The sequence below is a fragment of the Lampetra fluviatilis genome, chromosome 4 (assembly GCF_964198595.1).
Source record: "Lampetra fluviatilis chromosome 4, kcLamFluv1.1, whole genome shotgun sequence".
Taxonomy (NCBI): domain Eukaryota; kingdom Metazoa; phylum Chordata; class Hyperoartia; order Petromyzontiformes; family Petromyzontidae; genus Lampetra; species Lampetra fluviatilis.
Window position 1 is genome coordinate 21,207,453 of NC_136278.1, and position 17,823 is coordinate 21,225,275.

At 48.5% G+C, this 17,823-nt stretch overlaps 1 protein-coding gene across 3 annotated transcripts in view; it reads right to left on the reverse strand.

Moving 5' to 3' along the window:
• The window catches only part of LOC144931674 (potassium voltage-gated channel subfamily KQT member 4-like), a 270,946-nt gene that overhangs the window by 10,561 nt on the left and 242,562 nt on the right, over window positions 1-17,823 (reverse strand). The window contains exons 10-14 of one of the 3 annotated variants that reach the window (XM_078855801.1): window positions 17,216-17,254; window positions 14,029-14,321; window positions 8,958-9,057; window positions 2,326-2,457; window positions 1,827-1,959 (exon numbers count right to left, since the gene is read on the reverse strand). In XM_078855801.1, coding sequence (XP_078711927.1) covers window positions 1,827-1,959; window positions 2,326-2,457; window positions 8,958-9,057; window positions 14,029-14,321; window positions 17,216-17,254 — 697 coding nt within the window. The remainder of the gene's footprint in view (window positions 1-1,826; window positions 1,960-2,325; window positions 2,458-8,957; window positions 9,058-14,028; window positions 14,322-17,215; window positions 17,255-17,823) is intronic. The other 2 variants (XM_078855802.1, XM_078855803.1) reach the window with 2 other exon arrangements.

Here is a 17,823-nt window from a genome sequence, read left to right on the forward strand (position 1 = left end):
ATGGAAGTAAAGTAAAAAACTGAGAACGCACACACATACATGCACGCGTGTGCATGTGTGTCTATACAAAAGGAAAAGATCCCTCGTTTCAAAATACAGGCAGTTGGGGCAAGTGCTGATAGCAAGCACCTATGAAGGCCTGCTGGTTTAGCCAGCACCACGCCCAGCCACCTTTGTCTCCCTAGTGCTGATGTTTTAACACGCTGATTCAGGTACTCATATAAGGTCGCGTCGACCTAGGAAACACTCCCAGCCAGTTGAGACATTTACCACGAACGTAAGCCATGGCCAGGAATCAAACTCGGCTCGCTGACCACTATGGGACTGCTCCACCACTCCCCACTAGACAATGCAAAGACAAAGATTCCCCATTTAGCCTTGAACAGACCGTTGGGACAAGTGCTGTTCACGAGCATCGATGAAGGGCGGCCTTGCACACGAGAGGGGGTGAGTGGCCATCAATGCACACACTCACACATGCAGCTCACAGTACATTAAGTGATTCTTCTGTATTTAATTTTTAAGTTATGATGGGTTTCTATTTTTAGCTTTTTCCCCATACGCGTGCAACCTGCCAGAGATATCCCAGTGAAGAAATAGCTTTAGTTTTTTGTTCAGCGTGAGCCGTAAGTGCATCTTAACGTGCCAGGGCAGGGCCCTCCTGAGAAACGGTCCTGGGACTCAGATGATGCCCTATTGCGTGGGTAAACGAAAGACTTCCGCTGTTGAGGTCACGCTGCCCGTGGGAGGATGCTTGCCTTGTCATCAAATGACTGCGCCTCCGCCTTGCTTTGGCACAATTTGGGCTTTGCAAAACACATGCAGAAATTACCTAAAGGAAATTCAACAAAGAAAATCTAACAAATCACATCTTCGTACGCTAATGTTTCCTCTATTTCACAATGTGTTGCCAGCGGTGCTACTGACAGTGGTTACACAACGCAACTTATTCCATTATCTGCTCCAGTCACTTTCCTGGCAGCAAACAGCACTGGAAGAAGCGAAACCCGATCCCAGGCAGGGCTCGAACCCAAGTTTTCGGAGTTACTGGCTCAGAGTCCTGATATGAGCATCACCCATCCTGAGAGGCACCCAGCCTCCAGGCTCGAACTCAGGACTTTTAGAGGTGTTGGCTTAGTGTGCTGACACAGGGTTCATTGCCTTAAGCGTTATTCAGTTCCGGGCATTAACTTATAATCTTAGAGACATTGGCTCGATGTTCTGATGCAGGAATCATTAATCAGCAATTTAAGAGACATCCAGTCTTGGACTTAAAGCCAGGAGCTCAGTAGTGCAGGCTACGATTTAAGCAAGGGCTTAATTTCAGCTTGGGCAGGCTTTGGAAAATAGTTCTGCAACCGGCACACAATCCAGTATATATATCTATGGCTGCAGCCACTACTGGTCACATGCCTACTTCAGTCTACCAGTGAGTGTTTTTGACTCACCATCGAACAAAGACGGTAACTGCATCGCGCGCTTTCGGATGGGCTTCTGCGGCCGTCTGGAACGCTCTTCCTTCTGACATTAGGAAGCCACTGGAGCTATGCACTTTTAAATAATCTTGATCGAAAACGCATTTCTTTCAAACTGCTTCTTGTGTTTAGTTAGTTGTCCTTCCCCCGCATCTCTGATTAGCACGCTTGGCTACGTACGGTGCACAAAGAGGTTTTAACATACATACTGTACATACATACTGTACATACATACTGTACATACGAGCCAGATAATAATAATAATCATTGAGAAATTAAGCCCTGGTCCGAAACAATGGCCACGTTCCTCTCCGCCACTCTCCTCTGCCCCCCACCCCTGTCGCCACCAACCTGCTTCTCCATCTTGATGACCCTTCCCATCATGCTCTGGTCTTCGCGGACATCTGAGGCCCCGCGGATCTCTCGCGAGCGGATCCTTTCCGTGCTCAACGACGGCTGCACCTTCCCCAGAATCTGATCCACCCTAGGCACGCGCGCACACACACACACAGAGACAAAGCTTTGCCGGGGGCTTCGTGCCGGGGGGTGGTTAATTGACCATGAAATATGGAACAGGAGCGAGTGATCCCGCAGCGTCAATTGATTTTTTCATTACTCACAAAGTTACTTTGAATGAGAAAAAGCAAGATCAACGTCACCTCACCTTAGCAGCGCTGTGCTCACTTTTTTCCCGCACAGCGAAAGCCGCCATCAGAGGCTCCCCTCGGCCAAAAAAGAATAACTGTTCCCCGAGACTGCAAGGATCCACATACTCTTTGGTTCTTTCGGTAAAGTCGTTGCTTTACGTCATGGGCGCAATACGTAGAGTCGCTCTCAGAGCGGCGCTCACCGTGTCTGCAGGCTCTTGATGCGGCTCAGCATGTCCAGGTGGCCCGCAGAGTACTGCTCGATGACGTCCTTCACGTCGTACGGCCGCAGCGTCTCCTTGAACTTCCTCTTGGCAACGTGGAACTTCATGATGCTGAACGAGCGCACGGCGAGAAAACCACGGTGGGCACCGCCACTTTAGTTGAGATAATTGTTTGGCTTTTGCCACGCAGCAGAAAAGAGGAATAACACTGGTCAACATACTTTGTCTGGTTTAAGGTTTTCCAACGGTTTTAATGTAATTTTGGGGTGCTGATTCCAAATCTGGCATCGGTTTTTGTCTATCACATCAGGTTTTTGAGATGTCAAATATTGCATTTTCAATAAAAACTGCAGAAGAAAAATATTAAATAAATGTGGATATCTATATAAAATGATATTATAAACACACTATTCTAAAAATACAGCACCATATTTTAACACTAAAGCAGTCACTGACTCGCAACAACTTGCAATCATAAGTGACAAGAGTTAATTTCGGGTAAAATCAATGAAAATGGGGTATGCCGATAGCATAAAATGAGATGTGATAGAGCAAATCTGAGATCAGATTTGGAATTAGCACCCTTAAATTAGTCTAAAACAGCTGCAAAAGTCCAGGTCAGAAAAAAACGTTTTTTTTTTATTGTTGACCAGTGTAATCGAGTATGAATGTATCAAAGGAACCTCGGTCGCTGAGATTGTAGCGCAGGCCGTGGATGACTGCACAACTGCTCCCCATTCTAAAAACAAAGGCAAAGATTCCCCCGATAGCCTGTTTAACCTGTTGGGGGCAAGTTCCATGAGCGAGCCCCTATTGTATGCATGTGTGTTGAACTTCTTTCGCACCGCATGAAGCCAACTGTACGAGACTCGAGAGGGACACCAAGTGGTGGTGTTGCCGGCACCACGCCCGGCCGCATTTGTCTCCCCAGTGCTGGTGTTTGCACACTGCAGCAAGTAATCACTTAAGGCTGAGTCGACCTAGCGGAGGTCCAAATTGGTTTAACATTCAAGTGTTGTAGATCGCTTCATTACATCTGCAGGATTTGCTATTTACTGCGTGGTGGCGTTACCACTGCTGTTTTGTTTGCGTGTCAGATGCCCGCTTGGAAATATTAAACGTATGCTCAGGGTTGGCCATATTGATGCTCATTTGGTCGAACAAATGCCCCCCCTATTGAACTTCACCCTCGGCCTGCCCACCTTGTTCAATGCTTGCCTCGAGAAACCACTTTGGGGTCTCACATCTGCGAAGATAGCGGCCTTCCCTGGCAGTAAGCGTTGAGGCTTTTGGGCGCCTGCCTAACGCCTGTCATTTTGATCCGATGTGTCTCCGGAGGCTCGCGCTGCCGGCTAATGAAAAAGCCAAAAATGTAATGTGGGGACGCTACGCTCCAGCTACCAAAGTCGTTTAACGAGACAAGTGCAGTTATTGTGCTCCTGAACTCGTAAAAAAAAGCCTATAACTGGATCCACAAGGGTTTCCCTTGGATTAGGACCACGCCCCATACCCAGAACCAAAAGATATATTAATTACATTCTGGATGTATTGTGCTCCTGAACTCGTAAACTACATCGCCTGATGAACAGGAGGCCGTGGGTCCGATCCCGACCATCACGCGTGTATATGTGGAGTTTGCGACTCTCTCTCCTCGTGGGTGTGTGGATTATTTTCCAGGTCCTCCGGTGTTTCCCTCCATATTTAGAAGCATGCGTTTAGAGAATTCGGCTGCTTTACATTTCCACGTGATAAGCCACTTTGTTGAGCCAGAGGTGTGGACTCGAGTCATGTGACTTGGACTCGAGTCAGACTCGAGTCATGAATTTGATGACTTGCGACTCGACTTGGACTTGCATAACAATGACTTTGTCCCACCTATGAGATGTGGACTCGAGTCATGTGACTTGGACTCGAGTCAGACTCGAGTCATGAATTTGATGACTTGCGACTCGACTTGGACTTGCATAACAATGACTTTGTCCCACCTCTGTGTTGAGCTATCATTTGTGGCCAGGTCGCTTCTAAAAAAAGATCTATACAGTAGCTCAGTGGGCCTTACCTGGTAAAAGAAAAAAATATATAGTTTAGTATTTTTTGTTTTGTTTCAGTTTGTGCAATGCTGTTAGCGAGCAACTCCTAATGTTGGTACGTCACGTGACGGGACTATTTTGACCAACGCAGCGAACCTGGCCGCCTCTGTCTCCCCGGGGCTCTTTAAAGGCCGAGTTGATCTAGACCTTGGTCCAGGACAGGTTTAAATACCACTGTAGGATGTTATGCTTAGGTTGATGTGCTTATACTGGTAGGAACCACCTGGTTCCACCAGCCCACAGGGGATTATTGTGTTCGTCCGTCCGTCGTGCATCCAAAAATGGGAGGGGTGGGGCTGGGTGGAGAGGGGAGAGTGGGCAGGGGCTGGGTGGGGAGGGTGGGGAGGGGCTGGGTAGGGAGGGTGGGGCTGGGTGGGGCGTGAGAGGGGTGGGGCTGGGTGGGGAGGGGCTGGTCACCCCGTGGTGCCCTTATAAAACTCAACATTTAACCTACTCAGGCCGGCTTGTGCCCGCCCTCACAGTCGGCCATATTTGCGGAATACACCACGCCGCCGTTGACCCTGGACATTGACCGAGCAACCCAACGTTCCTACCAGCTCCCTCCGCAGGAGTGTGTTAGTGAGGTGCTTAGCTACTCCACTATTGCGTTCCATTAATAATAAAGCCCACAGAGCTATTTAGACAGTCGGGGCAAGTGCTGTTAGCAAGCACCTATTAAGCGCATGCTGGAGTAGAAATAGCCATTTGCACACGTGTCCGCCTCTGACTTCCCAGTGCCAGTACACCAGGTACTTATGTTAGCTCGAGTTGACCGAGGGGAGACCAGTTCAGATATCAGTTTCCACTGACGATATTCATGGCCGGGAATTGAACTCCGGTGGCAAGGTTTGAAGCGTGGTGCGCGAACAATTAATCCACAGCCTCCACCCACACGCACACATACACAGAGTGAAAGAGTAGGCCAAAATACGAATTTAGAGGTGTGAATAAGCATTTGCACGTATTATACAAATAGTGACTGAATGAAAGATGCTTGTTATCTTCAACTAGAAAGAAGTATACATTTTTTCCAATTAATTTATTTGATGGCACCTACATTTCACCGCGTTTGTAGCACAGTGCGCGAACCACTGCACCACTGCTCCCCACATACAAAGAGGCAAATATCCCCCGTATAGTCTTAACACACTGTAGGGGCAAGTGCTGTGGCGATGGTTGCACATCGCACCCGGTACACATTTTTGGCTGAGTCGACCTAGGGAAGGCCTTGACTGGTTCAGATAATCATCACTTGTGTTGGCCACGGGCGGGAATAAAACTCGGGTCGCAGGGTTTGGAGCGCAGTCTCTTTGTCCCCACATAACACGCCAGGCACACACACACACAGAGGCACTCAAACCCAGGAGCCACAGCGCAATAGCATCTCCACTCTCTGACGCAAGCAAGGGGCATGGGGATAATGTTGCCTTCAGGCAGTGGAGGAGTTCATCTGAGATTGTTCCATCTGGAATTAATATCAAGAATTTTTTTGGACCAAGAAATGTTTCCATTTCTCGCACGGTGAGCCGAAATAAAAACAATCCACTACATCGGGCAAACTCGATTCTCAATTTCAAAATATAAAAATGTAATAAAGCCAAATGAAATTCCAAATGTTCCCTATCAAATATCAATAATGGCAGGTGTAGACGACAATTAGATTTCTCCTTTGAGACGATGGATTTTCCATTTGATCTGCCCTGGGATCTCTTAACTGCAGGTGTTGTTATGAGAAGCACTTATACATGCACGTCACCGTGAGCCTGTCAAATAACAATAATGGTTCTCTACTAGGCGGCAAGGGGAGGGAGGGGAACGGTGGCGCAGTGGTTAGTGTGCTGCACTACGACTGTGGCCATCTGAATTTGACTCCCGGCCACAGCTAACATCAATTGCGAGCATTTTTTACACCAGTCCTGCCCCCCCTCCCCCCCTTCACCAACCCATGCTGACCAGAATGGTGAAGTATGGTCAAACAACGACCATGACCGACAAGGGATAGAGAAGAGGCCTTCAATCTGCAGTGGGTTGACAAAGTTCCGAGAGCAACTTTTTAATTACTCAGATAAGCCTGAACTGAGTCTGATGTATGGAAATTTAAGGCATTTCACACGCTGCAGCAAAGCACACTTCCTTGGAATAACAGCTGCGCTGATGAAGGGTTAAACACTCGACATTCGGCAAACATAGGTAAGCAACCTACTTGCTGTACTGTGCTACTATACGCATCGCCCCCGTGGTCCTGCCTACCGCAATCTCACAGAGATTGGCCTCTACCATCGGGATGTGGACTTTGCAATGCTGGCTCACCATTGGAAGGCGAGCACCACCTCCATTGGGAGATAGGGGTTTTGGGTCTTTGAGTAATTTACCCTCCTGTGTTGACCCTGTGAGTACAATGTGTTTTCAGGCGGCGAAATGTAACATTACCTTGAAGCCATGAGTCATTTTGATAAATACTGTGCACGCTTGAATGCAAAGCTTGTGTGGAATGCATTAACTAGAGCCATACATTTGAAATGCGATGCTACTATGAATAATTGTCGGTGCTCAACTCAAGCTATGTAGCAAAAGTTTATATGCCTATTATAATTATTATCCACTAACTTTAAATAACTCACGTAATTAAGATGTGTGTTTACGCATAACACTCTCAGACACGCAGCTTATCTTGAGCGCTGAAAATAATAATAATAACAACACCACTAATTTACCCAGATAAGCCACAAAGAGTCTCAAGCCTCAGTTTAAGGAGCGTCCTGCTTTGGGATGTTTGCCTCCATGTGGGAGGAGACCAATGAACCCAGAGGGCACCCACGCCCCTGAGGTCGATTGCCACTCAACACTGCCATCGCGACGGGGCCGTTAGTGTGCATTGCGCACACAAACCTTGCCGTGTAAGAAACATTGAGACACTTTGAAATCGCAATTAAAGCCGTTGTGATAATTATCAGGGCGATGCAGCGATAACACTCGTCGCCTCGCCCCCCCACAGCCAGTAGTGCCTGGGTTCGATGCCGGACGAAGGGGCGCTTTTATTTGTGGCGTTTGTATGTGCTCACCCAGTCCTGCATGGGTTTCTTTCGAAAAGATTAAAGCCTTAAAAAAAAAATCCAATAATTTTGATACTGGCAAAAAAGGTCCCATAGATTTTTTTTTCTTTCATCGTTACGTTCTCCGGTTTCCTCCGATAGCAAAAAAAAACCCCACCGTATTATGTCGCCGGTTTTGGCCGAATATCACAATGCTGAAAGACGACCTCTGCACATTGCCCAATTCAGATTACGCATCGCAAAATCGCCACCTGCTGCGAAAACATTGCAGGGCGCTCTCGCAAGAGGGTTGCGGACCAGTACGGCTCCCGTGGGTAAACATGCGTAGTTGTAACAATAATAACAATATTAATATTAACCGCTTTCATTCTATCTATGGGACCTTTTAGCCAGTATTGAAAATGATGACCTAAAAACAATAGGTAATCAAACAGGTGTTCAGATGTTCAAACACCAAATAGAAACCTTATGCAAGCCAGCAAGTCTGCATCAACCACACGTACTTGTGGCAACACATGCAAACAAACATGCTCTGATAATTATATATGCATTGTCCTTGAAACTGATTGGCCTACACCACCACACAGCCTTTTTAAGGGCCTCGTCTCACCAGTGTCAGAGCAGAGAACGCCAAAGGCGAACAGAACAAAGACAATGCAAATACCAGGCCACGTATAGCTCGGGCCGAGCAGTTATAACTGCAAAAGGTGTTTGGACGTCTTAATTCCTGTTTTATTGCGATAATTATGTGACCGTGGAATTGACCACCTGCAAGAGGAGAGTCGTTTTGGCTTTCTGGTTGTGCCCCCCCCCCGTATTGCAACTCAACGCGTGCCCAGTACAAAGCACCCATCACAGTACGGGGGGTGGGGGGAGGTGTGCATGAGGAAAGCACTTTGTCCCCAGCACCATGACGCCTAGGTTATGTCTCCCATGACATGATGCCAATGGCACCAGGGTGCCGCGGTGGCGAGATGTTAACTACCTCGCCCGGTATACAGGAGAAACTCCGTAAAAAAAGAGCCCGAGTTGGGTGCGTCAGGGGCTTAACGAAGTTGAGAAAATTTGGGGCTCTCTGTGCCATCTAGGTAGCGACCACAAGCGAGAGTATGAAAGTTTATATTTCGGGAGGGAAGGTTGAGGGGAAAGACAACCAACATAATGGGGTAAAGGTGGACAGGGAAGGGGAAGAGGAGTAGGGGCGTGTTCTCTCCTTTCAAATGTGTCATTTTACTTTTCGATTTAAAGCTTTCGTGACTGCAGGGATTCATCTTCTTGGTTCTTTCGGTAAAGTCACGTTGTAGCCGAAACGTCGTGAGAATTATTTTATTTTGTTGTGTTTTATTTTTATTATTTTATTACTTCCCTTCTACGTGACTTTACCGAAAGAACCAAGAAGATGTCATTTTACTCTTAGGCACTAGAGGAGTTCTCGTGATTGACAGGAACGGGAAGGATCCACGCTTACCGGATGGCTCGAACGACGGTGCGGAGAGTGGGGCTTAGATTCTCCAGGGAGAGGTCGCACTGACATCTCTTGTCATCGCAGGCCTCCTCCGATGCCTCCGCTTTGCAAGACAGAAGGCGGGGGAGGGAAACGAAACGCGCAACCTCAGTGAGGCCCAGGGCCGTTCAGAGTTGGGGATACAAACAAGGGCGATTTGCCACGGGGTCCTTTAAGTTTACTCTTTGGTTCTTTCGGTAAAGTCACGTATAAAGATAAAATAATAAATTAAATAATAGTATACTACGACGTTTCGATTGCAACACAAGCAATCATCATCAGGTATAAAAGAAATAGCAACAAAAATCTAACCAGAAAACTATAGACAGACATAAAAGCAGACAGATATCACAAAGATACACAGAGAGAAAACACGTATCGGCACACAGAGTTTGGTTAGCCCGTGCGTAGGAGGGGCTTCTACCGGTAAACCTCTGGCTTTAATACAAAAACATATATATTAAAACTGGCCGAAAAACCCAAGCCAGTGCCCCCTCTTGAAAAAAAAAATTCTGAAATTAATGAACGCTTTCTTGCATAAATGATTTTATAACGTAATATGTATATATGTATACTACAAGTTGTGCGTTTTCATTAAATGTCTTGTTATAATTAACCAGGTGAATGTGCATTGAGTAACTGTGCGGGCATGAATAATTGCACTTACTTGGGCATAGTTTTAGATATCTAATCGTCTCATTTCAGGTGTTTTTTTTTTATTGAGACCTGGCAAATGATGATCGTACCGTGTGTGTCGGCACGTGTGGGTGTACGATGCCTCGGTCTGGCTCTGAGCTCTGACATATTTACATTTAAGGCCTTGAAGTTGCAAAAACGTGTCAATAAATTCACTGATGCGATTTGTCACGGTGAGGGGCGGTGAATATTGATTCGGCTGTTATTTTCTGCACCGTCCGTGCGTGCAAATGCATGCGCACACATCAAGGCCCTCGCCCGAGTGAGTATTAGTGCGGGACGCAAGTTATTGCCGTATATATATGCATGAGGACTTTTGTCAAAGTCTGCGGCTTTGGCCTTTTTAGCTTGCAAGTGAGGGGCATGGTTACTCTCGTGAGATATGTTAAAGAGAGTCAACAGAAAAATACTGGTTGAATTTAAATGATAGATTTTGATGGATTTACACCAAAATTGGATGCATTAATAACTAAATATAAAATTTACAATGTGGACGTAAACCGTAGGCTGTGTTTATACGATACTTTGCGAGCCAAAGCCTGTCACAAATTCAGAGCCACAGAGTTCGGTTTGCTCCATTGCTTCATTACAGTTAGATTTAGGGTTTGTGTTTGGATTAGGGATGGGGCTTGCAACTTGATTAACATTTTCATGCCACTCTAGAATCGTTTATTTATTCGCCTTTTTCAAACATCTGAGTTTTGTCAGAGCCACACAGTGCGGAGTATAATTTCGGACTACAAGATATAACTGCTCGACCCGGGATATAAATGATCTGATAATTGCATTGTATCTTTCTACTGTTCACATATTGGCGTTCTCTGGTGTGACGCTGTGTGGGAAAAGGCCATAAAGACGGCTGTCTCTGGTGTAGGCCAATCAGTTTTGTAGACAATGCAAATATATATATAATTATCAGAGCATGTTTTTGATTGCATGTTCTATGTATTTGCTGTTTAAACATCTTAACACCTGTTTTATTCTAGATTTGAATCTAGATTTGAAGTTTTATTGGCAGAAAAGATAAAACCTATTCTCATTTTTCATCTCTATCTGCTCTCCCTCTCTGCTCTGAGAAAGGGGCATTGCTCGAAACATCAGCCAATGCATCTTCTCTTTTAAGGCAGTGCCATCGTTTTATATTTGTGCTAATATTAGACACGTCCATCATAACGATGATCATAATGTACAGTCCTTTGCAATCATCCACTGCTGGATGGAGACCTACTGACATATTGGCTGTGGGGGTCGTTTGACCATACTTCCCCATTCTGGTCAGGGGGAGTTTGTGACAGGAACCAGGACCAATTCAGATATAAAACCACTCATGTCAGTCGTGGCTGAGTTCATATCGCACTGTGCTAACCACCACACCACTGCTACACCATAGTTAGGATACGGCCATTGTAAACATTTGGGCCAGTGTTAGTGTCAATGTTAGTGTGCATTAGGGTCAGTGCGAGAGTGCAGTTTGAGGTTAGTGCTATTGTTGATGGTGAAGGTTATGATGAGGGCAAGTTCCAGAGTTATGTTGAAGGTTAGGGCTGTTGTTGAGTGAGGGTTAGTGGTCATGTGAAAGGTTCATAATCGCGTAGGGCTCTTTCACCAAATGCACCTTGGGTTATCTTAAATTGCATTAATTTCACCCTCTCATGCGTCAGATCCTTCATGGCCGCATGAGGACGGAGGATGACTGAAAACACAGCCGGACTGCAGGCTGAGAAGGAGCCTGCCTCGCGATAACTGGCCACTAGATGGCCAGGCTTTAAAGGGTAACGCACTCAACAAGCCTGTCCTCGAGTGACCACGGGTCAGCTAACCTCGCTCAGACAGAGGGCTCCATTCCATGTGGATATTATGGCCGTCATTCCCTAGAAAAGTGGCCGAATGACGGCGGATTAAAAAAATTAAATCCTGAAAAAAATGATAATCCGCATTTGGCAAATTAAGAGCAGCCAATTGTACACGGACATTGCACTGTTACCAGCACCGCCACGCGTGGCCCATCGCTGGCACGGTTTAGGCAGGAGCCGACAACTGCACAGTTTACACAAATGTGGCTTTCATTCGATGACTGGCCACGGCACTTGTAGGCGAGCCTCCCCCCTCCGGGAAAACTCGGCCTTGAAATGTGTGCCTAGAACGGTGGGCAATCCTGGGATCAGGGTTGGTGGATTGCCACGGGATCCCACGGCCAGTGGTGTAGCAACTACATCGTCATCTCAGGGGGTGTGGCAATGGGTCAGATGGGGCCCCAATATATGATTTGTCTCGCACGGTCGCACCGAGGCTGTTGTATATGGCGGCTCCCTCTTGCCTTTAGGGTCGTCCATAAATGACGTCACGCGAATTTGTACGATTTTTGACCCCCCCCCCTCGTCACACGGCGTCACAAAAAGTCAGACCCCCCCTCAAAAATGACGTCACAAAGCTCTGCCCCCACCCCCCGCCAAAACCATATTTCCATTTTGAAAATAAAACTTCAAATCGCTTTAAACTATTGTCATTGTAGTGCGTATTTAATTTGGCCCTGCACTCTGATGTTGTAGGTGTGTTGTTATAACAATTAGTGTTGTTATAACAATTCTATATTAACCACGAAACGTCGTGATTTAATTTATTTTATTTTATACCTACGTGACTTTACCGAAAGAACCAAAGAGTATAATTCTATATTTATTTAAAGTTGCGCATTTTTATGTGACGTCACATTTCTCAACCCCCCCCCGTCACACATCGTCACAAATGTCTGACCCCCCCCCCCAGGTGCGTGACGTCATTTATGGACGGCCTCTCATCACATCCTAGTGCTCAAGCCCTATGTCGCGCCAACCCGACAGAATGGTTCTGCTTGACTACCTGGTTGCACTGCCATGTCAGCAACATAGAAACACACGGGCGGAGCGCAATTGCTGCTCTCGTTCACATTACAACGTGGAGCGTACATGAAAGCAAGTTTGTAAAAAAATAAAAAATTAAGCCACGTTTTAAAGAAGTGTTGTTGTTGTTGTTATTTCACACCGTTGTTGAGAACCATATCCCATGGCGGTTTTTCAAGGGGACCCCCAACTCGTCGGGGGGGGGGGGGCCTCAAGACCCCCCCCCCCCCTGTCTGCCCCACGCCCGCTACGCTGCTCACCACGGCACGGCAAACTCTTTAACGATTCGACTCCACAGATTCGATTCCACAGATTCGATTCCAAAGCTCCGATTGACCCTCCGCTGAACGATACTTTGGCAGGCCCAGTTGTGAATGGTGACGTCACAAATGTGGATATCGGCATTAGAGGGCCCAATCTCAGCACGGGAGCATCTGAGCTCGAAGCTCAGAGGCAAAGAATAAGAATACAACACATGCATGAAAGGGTGGTGGGGTGGGGAGGAGGTCCATTCCTAAACCTTAGAGCAGTCTTTAATACCTGAGCCCAGAATGTCAATAAGCTGGCCAATCCCACCCCCTCGTCCCCCAAAAGAAACCCCCGCCCCGCCCGCTCTGATGGGTCCAGTGCACCCGATACCGTCGATGGCACTGCGAACGCCGTCCAGAATGTCGGGATATTGCAACGTATCATTCGAGTAGGGGATGTGGAATGAAAAATATTTTACCAAAAAAAAACGTGCGAAAATATCGTCTGCGGAGTGGACGTCCTGAGATACGGAGCCGTGAACTTGCCACTTGCCCGATATGCCGAGTTCTGCCCGTTGCCATCATGAAGTCATCACTCACAATCGTCACGTGACAGCCATTCTCATGTCACTGCTATGACGACAGTGGCATGCCACAGGTGCGTACTTATCAGCAGCATCATCACACGCCCGTCAACCCACGCGGTTTAACCCGTATTCTTGCGCAGGGAAATTGAGTTTTCAAGGTCCATACGGCGTACAGCCGTTTCAATGCAGGTACATACAAATTGTGTCTATTTGTGTTGTGTTTCTCGCTTGTGATGGGACTTTGTAGGCACGGGGTGACCAATAAGGTCTGAATTGGTCTGTAATAAGGTAGGCACTGGTAAGTGATTGACAAGCATGTCATCATCACAGTGAACCAGTCTCTCTCAACTGCTAGACAATATACCACCACCACCACTACACTGAGTCAGTTTCTCTCTATTGCTCGGCTATAGATCACCACCACACCACACTTAGCCAATCTCTCTCCACTGCTAGACAATATACCACCACCACCACACCACACTTAGCCAATCTCTCTCCACTGCTAGACAATATACCACCACACCACACTTAGCCAATCTCTCTCCACTGCTAGACAATGCACCACCACCACCACACCGAGCCAGTCTCTCTCCACCGCTGGCTGGCTGGAGTGACTGCCTACCCTCGGAGCACTGGCGAGACTGCGCCGCGCGCAGCCGCAGCGAGGGCCTGAAGCGCGTGCGGTCGTTGAAGCTCCAGCTCTTGGTGACCTTCGCCGGGCTGCCGGGCCCCGCTGCGTCCGCGCTGGGGGAGCGGCGAACAGCGCCCGGGGCGCACCGCCCCCCCGCGCCGCCACGGGGCGGGGGGCCCGGGGCGCCCGCCCCTGCCGTGCCGCCTCCGCCAGCGCCGCCCGCAACTCCTCCGGCGCCGCGTGGGCTCGACAGGCGGACGCGCTCGCGCAGACTCAGCTTCTGGCTGCGCGCGCGGGATGGACACGCGTTGAATACGTGGACTGTTTGGAACGAGTGGTCACAATGAAGGTCACAATGAAGGTCACAACGGCACAAGAGGCGGTGGGTGGGGTGGGGTGTCTTAGCACAACGCCCGGCCAACCTTCGTCTCGCCGGTGGCGATGTTTGATGCACACCGCATCAGGTGCTCATTGGAGGCTGAGTCGACCCAGGGGTGGCCCAGGACCGGTTCAGATAATCGCCATCACTGGTGTTGGCCGTGAGCGGGAATCGAACTCGGGTCGCCGGGTTCGTTGCGCAGCGAGCTAACTGCTGCACCACCGCTCCCCACACAAGTACAAAGACCCCCCGTGTAGCCACTAACAGGCTGTCGGGGCAAGTGCTGTTGGCGAGCACCTATTAAGGCCGGAATGATGATAAGGGTGGTGTGGTAATCACAACCACCGACCGTCATTTCTCTCCCCAGTGCCGATGTTCCATACACACCGCACGTGGCACTTTTGTTTTTGTTAAGGCTGAGTCGACCTAAAGCTCGGAGGCCTCGACTGGACAGGAACAATGAAATTCAAGAAGGGAATGCAAGAGGGGACATTGCCTGGCAAGCGGGGTAGTCAGCGGATCGACATTAGCGACCGAGCGGCGGTTCGGATAGCACTCGTCACCGTGTGCGGCCGGGAATCACCGAGTTCGTAATGAAGTGCGCTCGCCACTACGCCTCAACCACCCACTGCCACATCGATTAACACGCAAACACACACACACACGCACACACACACACGCACACACACACACGCACGCAAACACACACACACGCACGCACACACACACACACGCGCGCGCGCGAGCGTTATCTTAATAGTGACCGAATGAAAGATGCGTGTCGTCTTCAACTCAGAAGTGTCTCGCTTGGCTCTAAGTCTTTCTCTCGCCGCTGACGGAGTCCTCCTTTACAGGCGGGGCACTTTGAGATTATTTTTTTTAAGGGCGCTTCACGACCTAAAATTATTATTAAAAGTAGTACATTCAAACGCGGTGCGGGGGATGAGCTTTAAAGCCACCAAACGATGATACGCTTGCGTAATTCACCGCGTTAAGCCGTGGCGCTAGAGCCCAAATCCCACAACTCTTTTCAGCACATTAATAATGCTCCTTCATCAGCCCATGTGGCGTGTAACTCAGTTTCCAAAGGTGTGGGCGCCGGAGCCTCAAGCACACGCTGCTGCTGCTCGCAGCACGGCCAGGGACGCGGCTGAATGGTGGGAAACCGCGTTTGTGTGAAGGTGGGACATTGCGAGTGGCAGCCAAACCCCGTGGCCCTGAGCCTCATTAGCACTCCGATAGCATTCACAACGCGCCGATGCCTAAAGCCCTGGAATATGAATTCATGAATGTGCAGCTGAAGGTCTTCGGAAGGTGTGAGCCTACTTTATTTAAACGAAACGACTCATTAAAATGTGCGGGTCTCAGGTGGCGCATTGCACTCCAATGTGCCACAGAATGCCGGTGTGCATGGAACAAGTGACGGAGGCACACTCACGGTATAAATACCGCGTGTGGTGACCCCACTCCCGTGGCACGGTGACGTGTGAGCAGGGGGGGTTGGTGGATCGTGAGAAGAATTAATCTGAATTTGGGTTCACACTGGAGGAATCCGATGAGCTATGAAGCTCGTTTTTACCGATGTCCAGTCGGAGCCGGTCAGATCACATGCTCGAGTGGTTAGCAAGACATCCAGTGGATGGCGGTGCAACATAGCAAGTCAGCTTTTATTTTAACCTACTTGAATTAATTGTTCCATGCTATCCCTCATCCAAGTGGATATTTTGTAGGTACAGTATTCAGGCCTGAGAGGACATCCACGAGGCAGAAAGAATGGTGAAATCAGCTCGTGCGCTGGCACAAAGATGTTCTGGGTGGATTAGTCTAGCGCATGATGGTGAGAGACGGTGGTGAATTGAGGAGGACTTCATCCAGCAGTGGATCGGTCATGGCTAACGACGGCGATGAATACTCGCCCCACCACAAGTGACCTGCCGATCAACTGGCTGCCGTGTGTTCAATTTATACTACCAGTTGGACAAAAATGGGGGTATTTGGGAAACTTGCACCATTGTTTCAACTGCCATGCCGGGAGGTCGTGGCCAAATATACCTCGCAGGAATGATCGTCTTGAGGCTCAGTGAAGATTTCATTTTAGAAAGAAGACATTTGTTACGAGACACCACAACCACATGTACCACGTATAGTAGTTGTGTGTTAATGTGCCTGCGGCCGCACCACTATCAATTTGGTTTAATTGTAATTTGACAGAATATCAAAGTGACGGCAAGTGGGAACGTTGCAAAATCAGGTTTTGGAGCGACGCTCAAAAGGTCAGGGAGCGAGGGGAAGACCCAATGGCAGAGCCAGGATTTTCAGGTAGGGGGGGGGGCAACCCCTCCAGCAATGAAACATGATAGAGGAGTTGTTAGTAAGTAAGGACTTGTCCCTTGCTTTTTATTCAACGCGTGTGCGGCGATGGCGTTGCCATCGATCGAGGGTCGAATTTGAACCGCGTTGTGTGATCGGCATCACGCTCGCTGAAGGTGTTGATGCCTTCAGGGAAGTCGTGCACTGTATACGCAACTGTGCACAACGAGTCACTTACAACTGCTTTGCCGTTACTTATTGCCAATTATGGACTCAGACTATTGTCCTATCATCTCATAGAGTCTCTGGCAGTGGGGGTCGCAAAATGCCGATTTATTATTAATAAACCGCAATGATCCGATAGAAATTAGGGATTTTGATCGGATCATTGGGGGGTGGGGGGGGGGCACGTGCCACCCCACTCCCCCCACTGGCTCTGCCAGTGGGAAGACCTAAAGCCGGATGGTGGTGGCGGTGTTCAGAATGGACCTTGATTGTCGGGTGTTGACCACGCAACTGCTGTGGGATCTGGCAGAAGGAAGGAAGCAATGGCAAAATAGTATAGCATCAATGACATTGGCTGCAATGGCCTCTTGACGTCGACCATTAAAACAACAGTTACACCCCTAACGTTGGAGGAGAATAACAGACAGAGGTGAGCGGGGGTGAGGAAGGATGCGATGGGAGCTTTTTAATGGAGCTCGAAGTCGACTTCAGGGGAGAGAGAGAGAGTGTGAGCTCGGGGGGTCTGGCGCGGAAGACGGTGAATTCTGCGAGGAACATTTGCGTCGACAAAGGTTACCACTCAAGTCGGCTAAGGCGCGGTCTTATGAAGTCCGGTGGTTATCACCTGCTGCGGGCGAATGTCCAGATTCACGTCGTCATTGTTTGCCGTCCATTGTTGGAAAACGGCTTCGTAATGAACGCAACAGCAGGCAAAATGCGCAATCAATTCCAGAGTCAAACGAAAGTTATAGTGAGTTGAAAGAAAAAGAGTGCCTTCAAATTTGGAGAATGCGGTACCTCTGAACACGGGGCATGCTGTGGACAAAATCACGCACCTAATTAATTGCTCGTGTGAATCCTTGAAAGTGGTG